Source organism: Loa loa, assembly GCF_000183805.2.
Source record: "Loa loa unplaced genomic scaffold supercont3.116, whole genome shotgun sequence".
Classification (NCBI taxonomy): Eukaryota; Metazoa; Nematoda; class Chromadorea; order Rhabditida; family Onchocercidae; genus Loa; species Loa loa.
In genome coordinates this window covers 82,285-103,132 of record NW_018108296.1, presented here as the reverse complement: position 1 = coordinate 103,132, position 20,848 = coordinate 82,285, and the positions used below count along the sequence as shown (strand labels likewise).

The 20,848-nt window shown below is 33.3% G+C and overlaps 3 protein-coding genes across 4 annotated transcripts in view; all 3 read left to right on the top strand.

The window, feature by feature from the left end:
• Positions 1 to 2,019: 2,019 nt before the first annotated feature.
• On the top strand, positions 2,020 to 8,593 carry LOAG_05401 (hypothetical protein; the record flags this gene model as incomplete). Its single annotated transcript, XM_020446837.1, has 12 exons — positions 2,020 to 2,062; positions 2,431 to 2,509; positions 3,347 to 3,594; positions 5,139 to 5,230; positions 5,454 to 5,595; positions 6,311 to 6,395; positions 6,622 to 6,772; positions 7,112 to 7,235; positions 7,495 to 7,613; positions 7,756 to 7,931; positions 8,010 to 8,223; positions 8,498 to 8,593. The coding sequence occupies 12 exons, from the start codon at positions 2,020 to 2,022 to the stop codon at positions 8,591 to 8,593; spliced, it is 1,569 nt and encodes a 522-aa protein (XP_020302869.1).
• A 3,490-nt stretch (positions 8,594 to 12,083) lies between these two features.
• LOAG_05400 (hypothetical protein) lies at positions 12,084 to 15,817 on the top strand. Its single transcript, XM_020446836.1, has 11 exons — positions 12,084 to 12,263; positions 12,521 to 12,733; positions 12,971 to 13,059; positions 13,278 to 13,370; positions 13,498 to 13,582; positions 13,676 to 13,817; positions 13,936 to 14,069; positions 14,380 to 14,555; positions 14,678 to 14,847; positions 15,020 to 15,126; positions 15,325 to 15,817. Exons 1-11 carry the CDS (start codon positions 12,222 to 12,224, stop codon positions 15,463 to 15,465), a joined length of 1,392 nt encoding a protein of 463 aa, XP_020302868.1. The 5' UTR covers positions 12,084 to 12,221; the 3' UTR covers positions 15,466 to 15,817.
• Positions 15,818 to 18,660: 2,843 nt separating this feature from the next.
• The window catches only part of LOAG_05399, a 2,508-nt gene continuing 320 nt past the window's right edge, over positions 18,661 to 20,848 (top strand). Inside the window, exons 1-4 of one of the 2 annotated variants that reach the window (XM_020446834.1) lie at positions 18,661 to 18,782; positions 19,204 to 19,433; positions 19,750 to 19,915; positions 20,134 to 20,371. In XM_020446834.1, coding sequence (XP_020302867.1) covers positions 18,689 to 18,782; positions 19,204 to 19,433; positions 19,750 to 19,915; positions 20,134 to 20,180 — 537 coding nt within the window. In that variant the 5' untranslated portion in view covers positions 18,661 to 18,688 and the 3' untranslated portion in view covers positions 20,181 to 20,371. Of the gene's footprint in view, positions 18,783 to 19,203; positions 19,434 to 19,749; positions 19,916 to 20,133; positions 20,372 to 20,848 lie in introns of those variants that run through there. The other variant, XM_020446835.1, reaches the window with a different exon arrangement.

Genomic DNA, 20,848 nt, shown 5'->3' with positions numbered 1-20,848 from the left:
AAGAATGCTCCTAGTTTGTTTAACACATTTATGTCATTCACCACTTGCTACAACTGTCATGACCTCTGAAAATCAGAGTAGAACTCCCATAGAAGCGATACCTTTTAAGCAAGTCACTTCAAATGATTATTTTAATTTTTTTAAATAATTTTCCTCTTTTTTCGATTGACAGTAAAAATAAATAATACTATGGGTAGTAATTTGCTTTCTTTACCTTTTCAATCCTTCGCCGTCCCACAGACCATTCACACTTACCAGACCTTTCAAGAGTCCTTTCGTAATGGCATTGTTACGGAAAGTGGACTCTCCGACCAATGTCTTGGGCTTTCTCCTTACCTTAGCAGAAGAAAATTGACATCTCGATGCCGAAATTCATTCAACATCGCTCCAAACTGAGCAACAACAACAGGTACAGATACAATTGAACTGACCAATGAAAACCAAAGGCTCTTCTCAGAGTCAACAAAAACAGTAGTAAAACAGAAATGTCCACTCATTCATATGTCAGACGATGATTACTGCACCTATATGACAATGCAACTTATCATTTCGACAATTGAAATGCACCGCTATTCATCGAGGAAATAAGCTGTCACCTTATCATTATTATTTTATCATCATTACTACTACTGTCAACTATTTTGCTACACATACTATCACACACTGTGCTCATTACATTATACGTCATGTGTTTATTATAGCATACTTTTTTACGTTTATTCCTAAGTGACCCCTAATGGATTTCTTCTTTACACCATTCTATCAAGGAGAAGCGAAATATCGGAAAAAAAAAGGTAGATGAGGGGAAACCAGTTAGGCGAAATGGATTTCCAAACACTTTGTACCATTATCAAAGATATTTTACATCTAATAACAGAGCATTTGGTAAACAGTTTTATTGACGAAGAACAGTTTTAGAGAAAGGAATTAATCATAAACTCTTGAACAAAAACTCTAGAATTTTAACGAATTTTTTTGTTCTGTGGAAATAAGGTCAAGCGTGTTTCATAACTACGGGATATTTTCACAACTCATTTTGGAACATTTATACCACTGATATGATATGAATGCCATATGTTGAATGAATTTACTTCTGTGGTCTTATCATTAGTAATGATAAGTCAGCCATTAATGCAATACAGTTTTACGCTGTATATTTACCTTTTATCAAAGTTCAAACTGACATTGAATCAAGTATCGCCGTTATCCAATTACTATTAATCAAAGCTTTATTACGTGATATGTAAGTTAATTCTACGCGACGACTTAAATTAAAGAAATATTTTCGATAAGCATGTTTCCCTAAGGTTATGATTTTGTGATTATACCAATGTCTTCCTTTTTTTTTTCCTGAAAAATTAGGGGAAGTAGTTTAGTGGATGGCTCCATTTTCACACTGAAACATTAATGTCCTCGCAGACAAATTCAATTTAAAAGAAAATTGTTGCACTTAGGTATTTGTTTCTTCTCACAAACTGTTACAATTTTAATCAATGAAATGGTATTTCAAGGGTTCACTGCATTTTACCATTACCATTACTCAACTTCTATCATTGAACAACCTGAAGATCATCCTTCGTTTTTGATAAAAAAGAAAATTTTCCAAAGAAGTACACTTAGTTTTTCACTTCATCATTTCAGTTGTGTATAAAACTGAACTGTGTAATTGCTTTAAGAGTTATTAACCTTCAATTTCGATTTGAGTTATTACTCTATTTAATGTTTCCCTCCATTTCATTATTACAACGATGAAGATATCAATCGCCGAAGTAGCGTGTGTCTTCCGAAGAGATTATTTCAAAAGTAATTCTAATGTCTGTTGGATGAGAGTGTTTTTCCCCCTCTGCATTTACTTACTAACGACATTAGTAATGTCGAAATGAGTTTCATGTTCGTCCATTTATGTCTTTTCCTTTCTGCTCTTATGATATGTTATGGGAAAATATCTTACTTTTCACCAAGGTTATAATTTTTTGACTGCTGTGTGAACATTTGTCGATCGCATTTGATTGATATGATATGCTGAAGTATGTAGTAGCTTTTCGTCGCAGATCTGATTCACGTAAGTTACACTTTTAGTACACTATTAAATATCTCATATTAAGATTGAAAGTAATCTATTGTTATCAAGAGGCCAATATTAATTTTCTAACTTCACTTAATTTAAAAAGAATATTCAACAAATGTAATGATTTTTGAGCCACTCTCTTTCATCTCAATACTTTAACATTAGATATGAGTTGTGAACATGTAATAAGTGATCAAATGGTAAAATAACTGATTTTACAACTGAAAGAAAAACAGAAAAAGCAAGAAAAATGCTAATAAATATTGGTCATTTTCTTTTAACTTTTTTTGTATCCCTTGGTTCTTATTAGTTCATATTTTTCCATAATATATTTCATATAGCCTTTGAATATTGTTTTTCAGAACAAGTGACGGACTGTCGTTTTCCGGTATGTGAAATATCACAACAGAATCGTTCCGATGACTTTGATGGTGACAAGAGGTTCTTTTTATCCGTTAAATCAATCATTCTAAACTTTACTTGCTTATTCAGCGGAAGTATTATATTTCAGTTGATATTCTCATCTTGTTTAAATTATTGTTTCAAAAAAAAGTTTCTATTCTTCGTAATTATGTTTTTATAAAAAATTCACTTGTAGGATGATCCGTGTCTAAATTATGTGATCTTTTCGAAATTTAAAACAAATTCTGAAAACAGAAGTAATTTTATCGTTTTTTTTTCAAGTTGTAAAATGCCTAAATTTGCTGTGCACGTTTTTCTGTTGAATTTGAAGTTGTATGGAATGAAAAAATTTATAGCATCATATTCTGTTCTATCTCGTACACTTCCACCACGTGTCAAATAATACTTCATTTAAGATCTGCTAAAAGTTTACTTTTTTGCTTTCTTTCCCAAGAAATAACAAATGTTGTTGCCTTGAAAATTTTTATTTCATCTTCTAGGTAAAAACAAAAATGGAAAATTAAATGCATTCGTAAAAAAGTTGCTGTGTAATTTAGTTTTGTATTGCATTTTATCTCTTTGAAATTATACAAGAAATCCTCCCAAAAATCTACATTACCTAAAAGTTGTGCACTCTTAAGTATGTTAAAATTTGTCAAAGCTTATACAGTTTACTGTTAATTGCCAAACTACTAAGTGGTTATATCGAACTGCTAACTGGCAGGGCTCTGATCCTTTTTTACTTAAGAAGTCTAATTACCGAATTGCTTACCTATGAAGTGATTGGGAGAAAGTTAATAGTTATATAAATCTGAATTATACAATTATAAATAATGCAAGAAAGTAGAGTTGCTTGTGTTATGTCAATTTTTCCAGTGATCGAACACTTGGCATGACAGTGGACCTAAAGAAGAGTGAAAGTTGTGATGATTTCGGATATAGTGGGTTACATTCTCAATTATCCGGGAATGGTAATAATAACAGTAAATTAATTGGATTTGGTGAAATAATGGAAACCAATAAGGAATTTGATCCCATTCTTGCAATCACTCATGCATATCCTGTTGATAACATCACCGATAATGATGCTGACGATGACGATGATAGCGGGATGCATCGCAGTGGTAAGTTTCAATCTTTTAGCATCTTTGTTACTTACTACCAATAACATATCAGTCTGCTTACTTTACAGAATAACTAATTGTCAGTGAATGTGGAGAAACGAACTAATGACATCTATGTATCTTAAAAGAAGTCACTGGTTTGACTAGTATTACATCTGTCGGTGAGAGATAATAACGAATTTTTCTACAAGCTTATTCGAATTTCTGCTCTTTATCTAAAAGAATTCAATATTTTAGGAGCCTTTATATGCCGAATAAAGGCGTTTGTTTTGGTGAGGAAGTCTGTCTTGCTATCCGAAGAAACAAATTTTCCTAATTATATTCCCTTTCTCCACTCATACAGTAACAATGATTATGGCTGTAGTACTATAGCAAAATTAAAAATGGTTGTACTATAACTGACTGCTGGCTTCTGTTTCAAGTTGTTTGCATTTCATTTAATTATCCTGCTTGCTTCTTTCTATCAGTAGTGTGGCTTACCGTTTATTTCTTTTACTGTTCTTTTATCTATGTTTATGAAATTTTGATCCAACGGTTTCATTACTGTAATTTCATTTTTATTTATTGAGGTTGATAACGTGTAGATTTGAAATCTGTTTTCACTTTTCCTTTTTGATTTTATTTGAGAGTTTCTTTGAAAATTATGTTAGAATTTCAACCAGTTTCCTTATCGCTATAATACAGTCTTAGTTTTTCGATAAAAATAAGTATCTCTCTTCATTAGACGTAAGCGTAAACGATTCATGCTGGTCGAGAGTGACCGCATGTTATTAGAAAAGATCAATATTTTTGTAATTATTTCACAAAGATTATTGTCGAATCTTTGAACAATAAAAATGAACACACTGTTTATCTGTGGTCATTTCCATTAAATGATAGGTAGTCGTCTTGAGAGTTCCTATGACGAAATACCAAGGTCAGCAATTCAAATTTTAGATAAAGGCAACAATATTTGATAAAAATTCTTGGAGGTTTGATCCTAAAAGTTTTTTCGGGTGATAATATGAATAGTATTGCAACTGACCATTGCAATTTCGTTTTTCCCACCTAGAAACAGTCAGTTGGCAATATTAGACGAGTAGTTTAAAACCAGGGGGTTTGTTGAGGTTTATGGACGGAAGGATGAAAGCAGAAACTAATTGATAACTTTTCTCGTCGAGATTGGACTATTGAATTTTTTGGAAAGTCATTGTCTCTAAATCATCCTTTAGTCTCACATTCTATTCATCAGATACCACTGTACTGCATTTCGTTACGCACATATCAGCTAGTTATTCTTCTGTGAGATGTGAGCCATAAATTACTGCTGATTTTTATCGATTTTATTTTTAATCTCCACTTTGATCTTTTTCATATACTCAAGTATCTCTCTTACTTTTTCATTTATTTATTCACTAAATTCTCCCCACCGTTCATCTAATTAAATTTTAAAGTTCAATACAGAAACCGCAAGGTAATTAAATATCTTTATGGGGATAATCTTTCTTTCTCGTTAGATAATTATTAAATTATAGCTGTTTGGTTCTACAAATTGTATTATTTAGATGAATCTCGCTTTGGTATGATGAGACGTTTTGGTGGTGTTGTTAAGTCAATTGGAGCAGTCCGAAAGCAATGGCATCGTCCCGTCGCTGAGGTAATTATTATTTTCATTTTCACTCTTTTCTGGATAATAACACTTTTATTTGTCAATGTTTCTCACATGTTTTGCAATTTGTAAGAATTGCTCAAAAATGCTCCGAAATTTTTTTAGATCTCAATCGATTTTCACAAAAAGCCCAAAGTTTCATGACAAATGATTTTGTTGGCTGGTACTTCATGCCAAATAAGACCAGTGTTGATATTTTTATGAAGTTCAGGTTTTTCCAAATAATACTCACACTGATAGTAGCAATAAAGACGGTGGCTTATGGTCAAAAGCTTCATTTGGACTCACAAAGCATATTTCGAATAATTTGTCCTTTACAGACGAACACTCTCCAACATCGCCTCCATCATTCTGTGAGTACTGTTTTATAACTTTTTCTTTCTTCAAAATTTTGCTCATCTTACTTTTTTTTGCTTGGCAGAGCATAGCCATTAATCATGATTTCGCGAATTTTGTCAATTTTCGGCACTTTGTCAGCTCAAAAAATTTATTACGCATAGACATAAACATTCACAGGCTAAAAATTGATAGAATGAAATCACTTTTAAATTGGATAGCGACAACTGCTACATTTAAAAGATTAATCAGGAAGAGAGAGAGAGAGAGAACTTCGAGACATTCAAATTCAAACTTTCTGTGCCTTTCAAACGAGCATCCATAAAAACTATTTCCAATTCATATGGCTAGTAAATTTGAATAATAGATTGCCCAAGAAAGGTAATAAATGATCGAAATACAAAAGTGATGCAAAGCTAAATGAAATTTTGTTCATATTTCATCAAATTAGAAGTATTAGAAAAATCCTTAATTTCTGATAAATTTCTCATTATTAACCCGTAAAAGATAATAAAGTATTTAAATATCTATTTCTTTTTTATTATTTGCGTATTACTCTGATCACTTTGTCAATTTTTCAGTTGGGTTAATTTGATTTTGGAATTTCGGATTTCTTCATAAAATTAATTAAGGGAGAAGTGTAGTGTATTCCAGTCCTGATTCAACAAGAGACTATCTTTATCCATAAATCCCTTATTCATTATCATTGTACTAAGGATTCATGATTTACAGCACATTTACTGATTGCCACAGATTCAACATATCGTATCGGTACGTCAAAATCAAACCCGTTATCCAGTGGCGATCGGCAACAACAGTACTTCTTATGAATTTGAAATTGTCCAAGTGCACTGATTTAATGTATACTTGAATAAGCTTTGGATTTTAATGCTAATTCAAGTTTTTTTTCTCATTGAAATAAATACCGATATCTTACATTATAATATGAAAACATAAACGACCACTTACGTGAAATTATGATATGGCAGGAGAAAAATGTAGCAATGCCAGAACAAGCTTATTCTAATTTGTAATTATTTAAGATCAACGTTACGAAAAAGCTGTCCAGATTTGAGGATATCTAGCGGTGGAGGTACGTTGCTGGAAAATATGGAAATCTGTCGAACACAAAATCGTAATCGCCGAGCTCATGAAAAGAAGCAGGCAGCATTGTGGAAGAAGAAACCTATAGCTGTAAACTTTTGAAAACATCTCGAATCATTGTTTGATTGTATTTCGTGAAGCCAAGTAATTATAAGGCCAAAGAAAGCAACAATTTTCTTTGCTTCATTATCGGATAATATAATGCAAAAGTTATTGCGACTGTTTCTGCACATAAATAGTGATGCGAATGTGACACCGTAAGCGATGTCGCTCTTATTTTAGGTTGGTTTATATGCGGATGATGAGTAAACATAAAGATAAGGATAGGTGAACCATTACAAGATCTGTTAAGCCTATTTTCAGGGATAACAACGGTAGAGAGTTAATTAAAGTCCAGTTAATTAAAGTTTATATATGCATTCTCCATAGGAATGGAGCCTAGACGATGTTCTGCTGTGGTTGCAGCATTGTAAATTGGATGATGTGGCATCAGTAATGATCGGTTATGATATCAGTGGAGCGGATGTGGAACGATGGGATAACAATACCCTTGGTATACTCTGCCATAACTTTTCTCATTTTGTTCAGCTCTGGAAGCTCATCGCTATCCATTGTTATACTTTTTTTAGACTTTTATTTAGTGATAGTAATAAAAAAAATAGATCAAGTACATATTTTTTCAATGGCTTGTATAAATTATTTCATGATTCGACGATGGTTACGCTCTTCCTTTACATTGTCTGAAAATGTTATAAGAAATGCGCTGTTGAGAGGATTGTTACCTCCGAGTTCACAAATGTTATTTATTATAGAGCAACTTGGTGTATCAGCAGAGCAGACGCGGACCAAAATACTGAACGAGCTACGATCACTGAAAGTACGACAAACAAATCCACCAGCTGAAGTAAACGAAACTGGTACCAGGTCTAAGGTACCATTCAGTTCCATGTAATCAAATTCCCTTCCGGTTTAACGAAATGCCACATCATTCTATAGCCACATCATCCTATTAAGCATCCAAATTTGCAATGTTCTCGTATGAACTTCTCGGTTGAGATTACTCTTTTTTACAGAAAGGCAAGCCTGTGATACCGCTATTCAAATTGGTGCGATCAACCAGCTACGACAAAGTGGTTGCACTGGAGACATCACTAACAACTCGGGATATTACTGTGGCTGAGGGAAGGTTTGGTTGTCTGCAAGTCACAAAGGTCAATGGTGCTAACATTCCGCTGAGGGAGCAAGATTGGTGCGTTGCAATATTTTTTTCTCGTGAACTTTTCCATTTTTATACATTATCAACAGCGGGTAGAAGCAAAATTTTCAGCTTTCTGGAAATTAATGAAATGCCTGGGCAAGCATTCCGTTCACCACTGATGTTCACCAAATTAGTTACTGAGGCAGCTGGTGAACCGATCAGGTTGGTTGTTCTGAGACGGCGCTTGCTGCCTACCAGTGATACAGTCGGCAACTACGATTGCGATAATGATATCTCCGGTCGTGGTATATTCCTTGGAAAAAAGCTTCTGGCTGCTGATCAGGTTAATCTTCTTTAATGCTGATTTGAATATGAGAAATTCAATCATCAAAGATAAGAAATCCATCATCAAAGACGCATTGAAATCAGTCCGTGACACATAAAGCATTCCAATCGAATTAAACGGGCAAGATTTTAAAGTTCCGAAGTTCTTTCTCAAAAACCCGAAATTATATTTTTCTTTTTTTTTTTTTTGTTTTCGATTAACAATTATAATTTTCGAATAAATAGATTTTTAGTTGGGTTAGCGTAAGCGCTTCATTTTCATAATTTTTCAGGAATCTTCGGCAAGCAGTGGGGTGTCATCAAGTGAATTGTCTTCAGACGCAGGACCGCTTAACGATGACAGCAAATCTCAAGTTCTTAGGTTATGATTCATCAATTAAAAGAACCATGTGCACGATATATGTGCATAATTTAATCATTTTCATTTGATTTGCTGCCAATGTCATAACTAATTTGCAATGTTTTGGATTTTGAAGAATTTCAGAATTCCAATCCTTCAAGTTTCTCAAAACGTATTCTAATCCTGTTGGATTTCATTCGAATAAAAACTAGCATTCGAATTCATAAAATATATTTTGTTTTACAGGTATAAATATCCCAGCCCAAGTATAATATCCATATTGTAATTATGTTAAAAAGTAGTATTTGAATTGCCCAAATGTTGATGAACGAAGAAAATTGGGGATTTCTAGATGAGACTATTTTTCTATTCTGTTAATCAGAAATTTAATTTATTTGTAGATCCACTCAAGTTGTCTGTAATTTTCTGTTTATTTTGTTGCCGAATGTATAAAATGATGTTTTCAAGTCGTTAGTTAAATATTTCTCACCGAATTTTATTTGTTTGTAGGTTAATTTAGTTCAATACTTTATATGCTGTATACATTGTTGTTCTGGTTGTCCTGAACAAGAGTGAATTCAAATTTATGTATAGTCAGGGCTTCAAATAAGATATACTTTACCTTTTATTTTAAGTAAAGGATTTGGTTTTTTTCTTAAAATTAGTATTTATAAACGCAGGAAAAAGTTCTCTATAATAATTGAAAAATAAAATTGTTCCGCTGAATAGAACGGCATCAGCAATTTTAAGGTACTTTTGGGCTTTAAATTAGCAGAACAAACTTGAACAAAATTGTTCATTTAAAGTGTTGTTGCACACGCTTGTCAAATTCCCAGGTTCTCAATTTTTCCGATTTCCTAAATGCTATCAAAAAAGACGTCGGAGCATTTCTTCAGTACGTGTGTACTAAACGTAACTCATGAAAAAGTAACGAAAGAGTGGAACAATTGGAGTAATCGAGCCGTATGTCACAACAGCTTCTGGTTGTTTAAAACGTAAAAAAATATTGTAAATTTGGGACTGTCTTTTCCAGAACACTCTTCAGGAATCTTCGAAGTAAGTAGAAGTAATCTTTAGTGTAGGAGTCATTCCTTTTTGTCGTAGCCTGTAAATCCAACGCTACCACATCTAAAGTTTCCACAGTGATTTGGTGTAAACATTCGGCAAAGTTTTTCACGAAGACATTTTCGGCAACTCTTTTCTTCTTTGAGAATGATTAACTCACAAAATTTTGGGATGAAAACATTTTCGAACCATTCTCAAGAACAACTTCCAATTTCCGGCAGGAACTTTTCTCTTTGGTTTTGGTTGACGAACTTTTTTGTTTCGATTCAAATCATACAATTTGATGTGTTCATCTGAAACAATTTTCCTTTTTTATACTAACATGGGTTTTATCATCACTCTCAAATTGAACTGAAAAGTAGTATTTGAAATAAATTAGTCTCTTTAAGGGACTAAAATGTAATAGCCATCTATATATTAACATATATAGATTAACTGTGTATTTTTAATAAGTTTTCTTCTCTTTTTGCTAGAAATAGGAAATAAAACAACAAGGCTTGCATATTCGCGTGGAATGAACCAGACAGGCAACTCGTTACACAAGTCTTTGTGATTTCCAGTAATTTCAGTTAATAACCCACTCCCTTTTCTTCTCTAAATATTTTTACCACTTACTTGTGTAAGTGATAGAACGTAAATGCTAAATATTTCTACTACTTACATATCCCTACCACTTTCCGTATTGTTTTTTTCCATGTTATACTTATACTTTCCATATTGTACTTATAACCCGTAATAGATTGACAATGTAAATTTTTTGCGCCGTTTCATTAAAATCAAGGTTTCAGAGCTGATATATTACATTTTATCCTCGATTCGAGAACAAAAAGAGTATTATGAATTTTTGCAGAAAAGAAATTCAAAAAAAAAAAGAAACTAAACAGGTTGAGATGAATAATAAATGTCAAAAAAAAACCACTATTTAGATCGTATCTGTCAAATTTAATTTGAGCGCTCAATGGATTCAAGTGATCAATTTTATTGCCTTATCAAAAGAAATAATAATTAGAAGTGCTCCTCCTGTGACATTTTGTTTCTATAATTAAGCGAATTTGAGAAAAAAAACGTAATTAGACAATTAAAACGTATAAACATAAGATTGGTTTGTAAAAAATAATATCAGACAGATGAAAAAACTTCTCTGGCAAATGTAAAACCTTTTGTTTTAGCTTCCTTTTATTTCTATATCTACAATCACTTCTTTTAACTTCCTTTATTGATTCTTTTCGCAATCATTACGAACGATTCTTTATTTAACTAATTACTACTTGCGCACATAATGTCTCAGACACACTGAGAGGACGGAATAAAAGATTATGACCAATTTTTTCAACTTCCAGCCCTGTCCTTCGATCTGACTTCTAAGTTGGTTGTGACATTTCAAGTAAAAATAGAATGAATCAACTCTCATACATTCTTTTCTAATGGTGCAGTAAAATGATGTTTTTAAAATATTTAAAAAATCATTTCTGAGACATTTGGCAGGTGGAATAGTAAAAACTATTTGCGTATCACAACAGTAATTAAAATTTTATTTTTATGGAAGAGAGAGTTCCTACGATCTGAGTGTTGTAAATGAATCAATACATCTTATTTAATTAATAAAGGAATAAATGTTTTGATGAACGGTTACGCAAGAAGAGTAAAATGATTTGTGAAGAAACAAAGGACAATGACCAGGAGTTAAAGGAACAGTTTTAGAGGGAGGGAAATGGAGCTCTTTTCTTAAATAAATGAGTGACTGTTGGAAGTGTCGCACCTGAGTGATTGCTGAAACAAAGTTCTCTTGAAATTTGCATAATAGTTAACACAATGCAACGTCAGGACGATTATAGCAATCGTTAAATTCTAGCTGTAAATTTGTTCAGTGATGTAACCATAAAACCCGCTTGTGCATCATTGGATGCAGATTTCGCAGAATTTATGAAACGGCCATTTTTCTGATTTCCAAAAACCTGCAAAACTCGGCTGTTCAAAATGTCGAGAAATTTAGTGGCGAGAGAGAGTGAACACAGCCGCCAATATGATCGAAGTCGAGCGGGCACTTCTTCCGGAATGGTATGACCTTCATTGAGTTGTTGATAATAAATAGATCGATATGACATACATTTAAAAGATAATCAAAATTCAGAAGCACTTCCACAGTCTAAAAAATTCGGATTTTGACAACTGCTTTCAGTGCAACGATGATGTGATAAATCTTTTCATTTATTAGAAGTTGTTGAAATTCGTCTTCAAATGATGGGGAATAATAACTAAATGACCTGGACAGGGTCACTGGATTTTTTTTCTTCATTTTCTTGAATAAATAAGGCAAATATGTAATAGCTCAAATGTCGTATGTTTGTCGTATGTCATGTCGTATGTTTGTTCAATACAATGCACTATCGCTTGGGATGGTGTAATTGTGGGACCTCGTTGATTTGAAGTAACCAGGTTTCCTAACACTTCATCTTGATTAACACGTAATTCAAATGGTTAAATCGCCACCAAGTTAGAGAAGAGGACACAAGGAGATTATGGTTTGAGTTGGAAGATACTTCTGGAACGGGTTGGTTTTGGGGAGTGCTTATTCTGTAAAAGGATCCGAGATGTCTTTATCTGTAGACCCTCAACTGCAGATCGAGCACATTGTAAGTTTTGCTCTCATTTACATCGAAAATTTCACATCAATCTTTAAGTTTTTATTCTGATGGTCTAAAGTAATTTAAACTTAGAAAATGATATTTTAGAAGTTCATTGATTAGTTTGTCAGTTCTCGGAGTAGATTTTTTAAATGATTTAAAGTTTCCATAGTTCAAGCAACTTTATCAGGGTAATGCTTTATTGATTGATTCAATTTTGAAATGAAATAAGACTGTCGTGAAGACTGCATTGATGGTATTTGTAGATGGTATCGAATGTAACCGCAACGGGAAACGATGTGATTGCTTCACCGAATGATGGTGCAGGTGTTGATTATGAAGAAACTTATCTTTTTGCGGAACGAACGAGGAACAGCAATAGCCTAAGTCCTGAACAAGCATTCGCTCATATGGTTAAGGCCATGTTGGGCACTGGACTGCTCTCATTACCTCTTGCTTTTAAGCATGCTGGACTATGGGTGAGTTGCTGGTCTTTGATCTTTCCCATTATCATTTTTGTTTTCATCCTTTTCCTTATTTCGCAACTATTTTCTTTATCGGTAAGGCAAGACAAAGAGAAAGAGGGAAAGGATGAATATAATCGTTTTGTTACGATTTTTCACGTAAGCTTGCCTTAGTGCCTGAAAGTATAGTTATCTATGGTCTTCTTTCATCCTGTTCGGCCTTCTCCGCTATGTTTAATTGTATTATTTAAGTTGGGTTTGGTGCTAATGATTATACTATGTGGCATATGCTTATACTGCATGAGACTGGTAGTTTATGCTGCACATTACATCTGTCGAAGGTTGATTTAACTTCTTTTACTTTCATATTATCGCAAGAAGTTCTGCAAAATCAATTTTCAAATTAATTTATTAAAAATACTTCAAAGAGGTTTTTTTTTGTATTTTAAAAATGTGCAGGAATTTACAATTTTTTAGTGAAAGGGTTGTGATTGTCTTCGGTTTTTGATTAAGACGAAAATTATAAAGAATAAATTCTATATCAAGTTTCATTTCACAGAAATGGTAGAGATGTTATTGATTATGCTAACGTCATGCGGAGTGCTGTAGAAAGCGGACCGACCTGGATAAGTATCCATGGGTATTTCTTTAAGTATGTTGTAAATTTCAATGTTGGAAACCATCATTTCCTTGATAAAATATGTAATTTCACTTTCGTTAGCTCAGATAATACATTCCTAATTTAGATTTTTACATTTAATATTCATAATTCTTTGCAGACAATTGTTAAATATTAACATGTTTTGTGCGCAACTTGGATTCTGCTGTGTATATTTTGTGTTTATGGCCGATAACATCCAAAGCGTATGCCATCTTCTTTCATAAACTTATTCTAAAAGCCGCTTTAGCACGTTTACTACATTTTCCTCTTCTTTTTTTGTAAAATATTTTTTCAAGTTTTTCGATGTGAACACGATGATTCATCTACCCAGATCAGTATGGATGGTACTGCTTCTTATTCCCATACTGTCGATATGCTCGATTCGTCGTTTAAATAAGCTAGCTCCATTCGCCCTTTTTGCCAACTGCTTATATTTGTGTAAATTTTTCATTCAGCATTTCAAATCGTTATCAAAGCTTATTCTTCGCTTTGAAATGATCCAATAGTTTTTTACATACTATTAAAATTCGTTATTAAAAAATGTCTTTTTTTACAGCTGCCGTATTTATCTTACTGTACTTCTTCTTCACTCATTTGAAATCGTCGTCCGATTTCCCAGCTATTGGACAGATTGAGAACATTCCTCTTTATTTTGGAACAGTTCTGTTCGCTTTTGAGGGAGTTGCCGTGGTATGGTACAAAACTTTAATATATGATGTTTGCATTCTTCTAGCGCTTAATGAAAATATAGAAACTAATTTGATATACAAAATAATGGGGTTAGGTAATATAGTAAAGCTTCTGTCAGTTTCAGTTTTTCTTTTTAGGTTTGTAATTATGTTATTTCCAAACATCATAGATTTCCTTCAGTGAAACAGATCTTACGTAAAATGTTTCACTTTATGATTCCTTAGTTTTTGTGATATGAAAAGGAAGAATATATTCATAAAGCGATTGGTATTCTGACAACTTGATGTTGTGAATATTCCGCTTTCAATAGGTTTTACCGGTGGAAAATCGTATGAGTCAGCCACAACTTTTTATTAAATGGAATGGAGTTTTGAATTGTTCATGCTTGGTTGTGATGACTATATTTGCGATGATGGGTTTTTACGGTTACCTTGCTGTTGGTGATGAAGTCAGCGATACAATCACTCTGAACGTACCACACGAGCCGTAAGTTATTTCTTCATATTTCCCAAATCGTTTGAAATTATAGTGGATTAAAGTTTCCATCACTTTTCGATATTATTTGTTATGTTGCTCGAATTTTTTGAAAATCTCATTTTCGTTTTCAGGATGTACCAAATCATTAAACTCATTTTTTCGATGTGTGTAATGGTGTCATATCCCTTACAATTTTTCATCCCGATGGAACGAATCGAAAAATGGATGACTAGGAAAATCCCAGTTGAAAATCAGACGGCATATATCTACTTTGCGCGATATGGAATTGTGTTGTTGACATGTGAGCTTGTCCTTTATTCTCTTCATACTAATAGCTACTGTGTTTACAATTCATCATGAATTTCTCACGAAAAATTCTGAGCTGTGAATTGGTCGATTCCTAATTCGCATTAAAAGTAATAAGTTTCCACAGTATATTTTTGCGTGGAGTACTAACTTGTTTCTCTTTTTAGGTGCAGTTGCAGAACTCATTCCACATCTTGCCTTGTTTATCTCGCTTATTGGAGCATTCTCAGGATCTTCGATGGCTCTGCTCTTCCCACCTTTCATCGATCTCCTTGTAATTTTTTAAAACTGAGCAAAACTTGTCAGAAAATTAGACTCCGAGTTGTCCATGCTCTATGATGTTTCAGGAAGCACTTAGCCATAAGTGTAAGTTTCTGTATTAGTGATAGACAAGGTTAATTTGGAGAAGTCACACAGTCATGTTATGTTCACTAGATTTAGAACTTTGACTAGAATAAAAATCAACTTTCAGGTCTCGCATTCTCGAGGTAAATTAGTGCTCAAGGTTTGGATAATCAATTTGACCTTATTACTTTTTGCACTGATTGGTTTGGTGGCAGGAACATATACTGCATTGGTTGAAATATTCAAAAAGATTGAACAGCCAGTCTAGTGTTTTTGAACAGTTGAATCTTTTGCTAATCTGTTAAAAAACAGGAATCAAAATCGCATTTAACTGTAAGAAATTTCCAAGTACTTGGAGCTTAAGTTCTTTGTTCAAGTTGCTCTTTTCATTTTTTTTCATAACCACATTCCTGATTCTTCTGGGTACCAAACTATTAAGAACTGGTGTTAATGTTTTGTTTTGTTGTCCTTTTGTGTTTATTTTCATTTTAAAGAACAAATAAATTATTAAGTCATCAAATTCATAAAAGTTTCGAAGTGAAAGGAATTTGTGTTTAGTGTAATGGGTAATTTAATGAGATTATGCTAATCTAATGGATAATTTATTCTGCAGGTTTCACATTCATGATGGAGAATGTATTTCCTTCATAATAATTTGCTTCTAATTTGCTAATTGTTGTTCAGTATGTCCGATAAAGCTGTTTAGTGAGAGTCTGTTTCCAAACTTGCATTACATGCATTCGGAATCCATTCAAAAACTCAGGGGGATTCAAAAAAAACATTCGGATTGTCAAGATTATTAGAAGCTGTATGTTGTGGAAGGCAGTTGGCAGTAGCAGTTTTTTTCTGTGAATCGTTGATCAGTCGTTTTCTGCTTGCATTAGTTTACAGTTACTGCTATGTGTTAGACACATTCATTGCTGATTTCCTTGAGGTAAGAAAAAACACGGAAACTAAAATGAGATCGATGTTTTTCAGACAAAAAAGAGAAGGTCGATTGTTTTTTTTTTTCAGACATTTAGTATTTCGGGAGGTTGAAGTACGATCAGTTCCATAAAATGAGGTAAACAAAGATCTGGGAAAATGAAGCATAATTAGTTTTTCGTCACATTTTTTACCATTCAAGTTTTTCGATTTCAGTTCAATGCAAAGATTTCACTTCCATCACAGGCAGCCTAAATTTCGCCGAATAAGATGTGAGACGATTTTTTTTCCCCAGAAAAATCTAACTGAATACCATATACGAACGACATTAGCTGTTACTTTTGAACACATATTTGAGGAAGTATAACATCAGATTAGCCAATCTTTCCATTAGCTTGATCGTTGATCTATTCGCTCTTCTTTCGTTCCAAGCAAAAATGTGCTGCGAAATGTTATAAGTCAAAGGCTACTTTAAAATGTACGACATCGTGTTTCAGAAAATTTCGATGAATTCTGATTTTTACTGCTAAGCGAAAGATGCTTCATACCGACAACAGTTGTTCGGCAACATCTAAACTTTCAATGGATTAGATTGATGGACACGTCGTTGAAAGGATGGTGCAGTCTAGCCTCCTCCCCTTTTCAATTAACTTCTAGTTTGGAAGCTTAGTGTGCAGAATGTGATTGATAAAGGCACTTATCGGAAGAATTAGCTCATATCCAGTTTATTTCAATTACTGTTATCACTGCTTCATGCCGCTGCTACTCCCATTACTCTTCCATCCAATCTTCTTTCTCCTCTTCCCCTTCTTAAGTATATCGATATGATCTACCGTATATATTATCCAGTCTTATCTATCCTATCATTTGTAAATTAATAATAAAGTTAGTAATTGTAATTTAAGTTTAATATTGATGCATTCAAGTCAGCTTCAGAAAACAATTATCCAATTTTGAGCCAGTTTTTTGCTTTTCAATTGAACTGCATGCAAACACGAACATTTCGTGCCTGCATGAATTACTATGACATTGACAGCATTTTTAATGTAATAATGGCACCATCATCACCTCAGTTTCACCCGCTTTTGTAAAACTGCTCTGTCGATATCGTAAGAAATTCCTGATGAAATTTGTCGTGTTAAGCATTTGTAACGATTCCGACAGTTGCGCTTAAGTTAGGCTTAAGAGTTAGTCTTTCATGTTTGCTATTAAATAGTACTTTATTTAGGTCTGAGATAAACATGTGTTCCGCATAAAAAGCTGCTTAGAAAATTATCCACCTACTGGTTTTTTTTTCGATATTGCTTTTTAACATATCTTTGTTTTTGATTTCTTATTTCCAAAAGGCCATAAATCTGATCATCGCCCTTTATTTTTCATTACTATTGGAAACCATATAATTCTTAAGTTTTTCTACAAATTTGATAGGATTATTGTGAAAAATTTATAGAGTTGAAGCAAAATTTAGTGGAATGATTGTATTGGCGGACATATTGATTTGTGCGTCACTTTAACCACTGAAATTGCTATTTGATTAAATCAAACCGTTGCACGGGAAATCACGTCATAGTTATGATCAGCGAGCTGATACAACTAATAAATTCATCACTTTTATCGCCCCCCTTTCCTCATTTTTTGTGGCAAATAATTTTCACCAAAAAACTGACAAATGCTTCATATCGTAGATCCAACGTAGATCTAATGCTGTAAGTCAAGATTGTGGGTTTTATAACACAGTCGAATAGTTTATGGCACTACGGAATGAATTCCATAAAGGCTACTCATGATACCATAAACTGCCCCATGCCGAGAACTGCCTTTGCTTTCAGAACCATTTTTCTGCGTATTTTTCAGCAGCGTATGTAGGAGGTTTAGATGGAGCCTTCAGGCTTGTTAGTATGGGAGGAACGGGGGAACCAGGACTAAGAAAGTTAAGTGCGAGTAAAAATCTGTGACGTGTGACATTTCCGAAACTCATCTAACGATTTCCTAAGCGAACAAATGAATTTACAGCGACAACTTGATAAAGTTGTAATTAAATGTTTTCTTAATATCCTTTTATTCTCATCTCCTGTTCACGCAAATCCAACTCCGTACCTTATACATGATGAGCATTTCCTCAGTAATAAAGGTCATCATTTTGATATACTCTAAAGGGCAAATAAAAGTGACAGCGCTGAAATCTTTACTTGAGAAAGTCCCCTCATAAGTCTTTAGATCCAAAGGCTAAGACTTTCTCCTGATTTGCGAAGGTCAAGGAATAAAAATAATTAAAATATCTTAGGATGAAATCACTAAATTTGAGCTCACATCCATCCACATCTTCCTTCTTCTTTACTTGTCCACTTCTTAACAAAAGGAAAAAAGAATATGAACTGATCCCATCTCCCATATTTATATCACATCCGTTCCTCCCTCTTATGTAGTGAATATTGAAAAGTCAAGTTTTATCGGAAAATGTCTCAGAAAGATTTAATTTGTGTCAGTTAACACTTTTCCACTGTCTTATAATTCCGAATTTGTCGTCTGGAATTACTGCAGGCAGTCGAGAAACTTTCATCGACAAAATGTATCATCAACTGATTTTGCTGGCATTAATTGGCACCATTATGGCAAATGTTATACCTTTCTCTTTGAGTAATATTTCGGAAGAGTATAAAGGTGTGTGAAGTACTGAGTATAGGTGGAAGAGTATAAAGTATATAAATGTAGGAGTATAAAGGTCTGTTAATAAGGAGATCCGTTAATTATCTTCATATACTTTATACTCTTCTGTTTACCAAATCAATTAATTTGTGATAATTTTAGAAGGACCAGTAAATTTCGTAAATTCCATTTTTCATAAATTTCGCAAAGATCCGCAAACTTAATTTGGAGTAATTAAGATAAAGCGAATAAGCACCCATAAATTTAATCTTCCCTTCATAACTTGCGACCTTTAATCGGTATGTATCGTTTTCATAATCTTAAAATTTGCCTTGTAATGAACTGTTTTGAAGTAATCATATTGGGAAGAAAACTTTGTTAAATTATGATAATTTTATTGCATGAACTCACTAAATAAAGCTCGCAATATTTGAAGAATTTATACCGGAAGAAGTGAGAAATTTCTACAAAGGTCTGACGGCTGAAGATAAGGAGATTCTACGTGACTTAGCAAGCAAGCATGCAACGTTTGCAAATGAAGATGCCGCACTGGAAGCGCTCAAAGACAAATCCGACAAACTCTATAAAAATGCGGTGGAACTACGAAATTTTGTGAAAGCAAAAATTGACAGCTTAAAACCAGACGCTAAAGCATTTGTCGATGAGGTTACTCATAAATTTTTTCATCAGAGATGTCCAAATCTTCTCTGCTTATATTATCCAATTCATTTTTTGTTCACTTCATTTCATTCATTTTATCAATTAGTGAAACGAAATTTATACAATAAATTTGATTCACTCCACTTTTTATTCCCCTATTATGCTACGCTTTGTTCAGTTTGTTCCATTAATTTCATTTAATATTTGTCCCCACCATTTCTTTAATTATATTTTAAAATTCGAATCATCGTTTAACACAGAATCAATCAAATCTTTTATCAATCAGCTCATGAATGAGACATCAAAACGATCAAAATTTAAGGTAATCGCCAGGGCACGATCACTGCGATCAGACGATGGGCAAAAGTTTGACACGGATAAAATTAAGCAGGCAGCTCGAGATATTATTGCTAAATACCAAGCGCTTAATGAAGAAACTAAGGAAGAACTGAAAGTAACATTCCCTCCGATCGCCAAAATCATCAGCAGTGAGCTTTTTTATTAGATTTATAATTTACGATAACGTCTCCGACGCTGAGTAATGCCAGTGTGGGGCATTCTGTGATTTATGCTTTGTGTCAAACGAAAACTGAAACTCTCTCATGGGAACATTCCTAACTTTTGGGATTATATATATGCTTCCACAGCAAAATCCCTAAATTTACACTTTAAATTCTTGTATAACACCTTGTTGAGAATATTTCAGACGAAAAACTCAAAAGGGTCGCAAGTACATTTCTACAAAAGAACTAGAGAAGTTTGGTCGCCGGTAAACACCAATAATGTATCCGCTACCTTCTGTTGTATTTTACACCTATTTGAAAAAACAATTTTAAGATAAAAACAGAGGTATTGTTAGAAATTAATTAAATTGTTGGATTCATTTATGAAACTTTCAAACTTTTATTCTGACCAATATTTTCCACATAAACTATTTGTCGACACAATACTTTAACTCTCAAATGTCATTACGTGACCAAAAAAAAGAGCAAGCTGTAAAAGTAAATGGTAAAGGGATTATCAGAATTAAAAAGAAAGCACATGACAAAAATAATATAATTGGTCCAGAACCTAGTCTTTCTTATTAACCGACAATTTGAAAAGTAAATCTATGAAACACAAAACAAGATCTACATATATTCCAATACATTTTTCATCTATGTTCAGTGTGTGAATGATATTACAACACTTGAAGAATTCCTGAGCCATTTCAGCAATTTCTTTCTTCTCGATCTCGGTAAGCCATTTTTTTCGAATCGCGACCTTCTAAAATAATACAATCAGAAAGCTACAAAGATTTGCAAAGAATCCAAAAACTGCATTATGAAAAAATGAAACGAACTTTTGCGAAGCTTGTTGACAACAACTACATCCGATTTCAGCGGTGTTATGAAAGCCGAAGGGTAGCTGCCATCATCTGT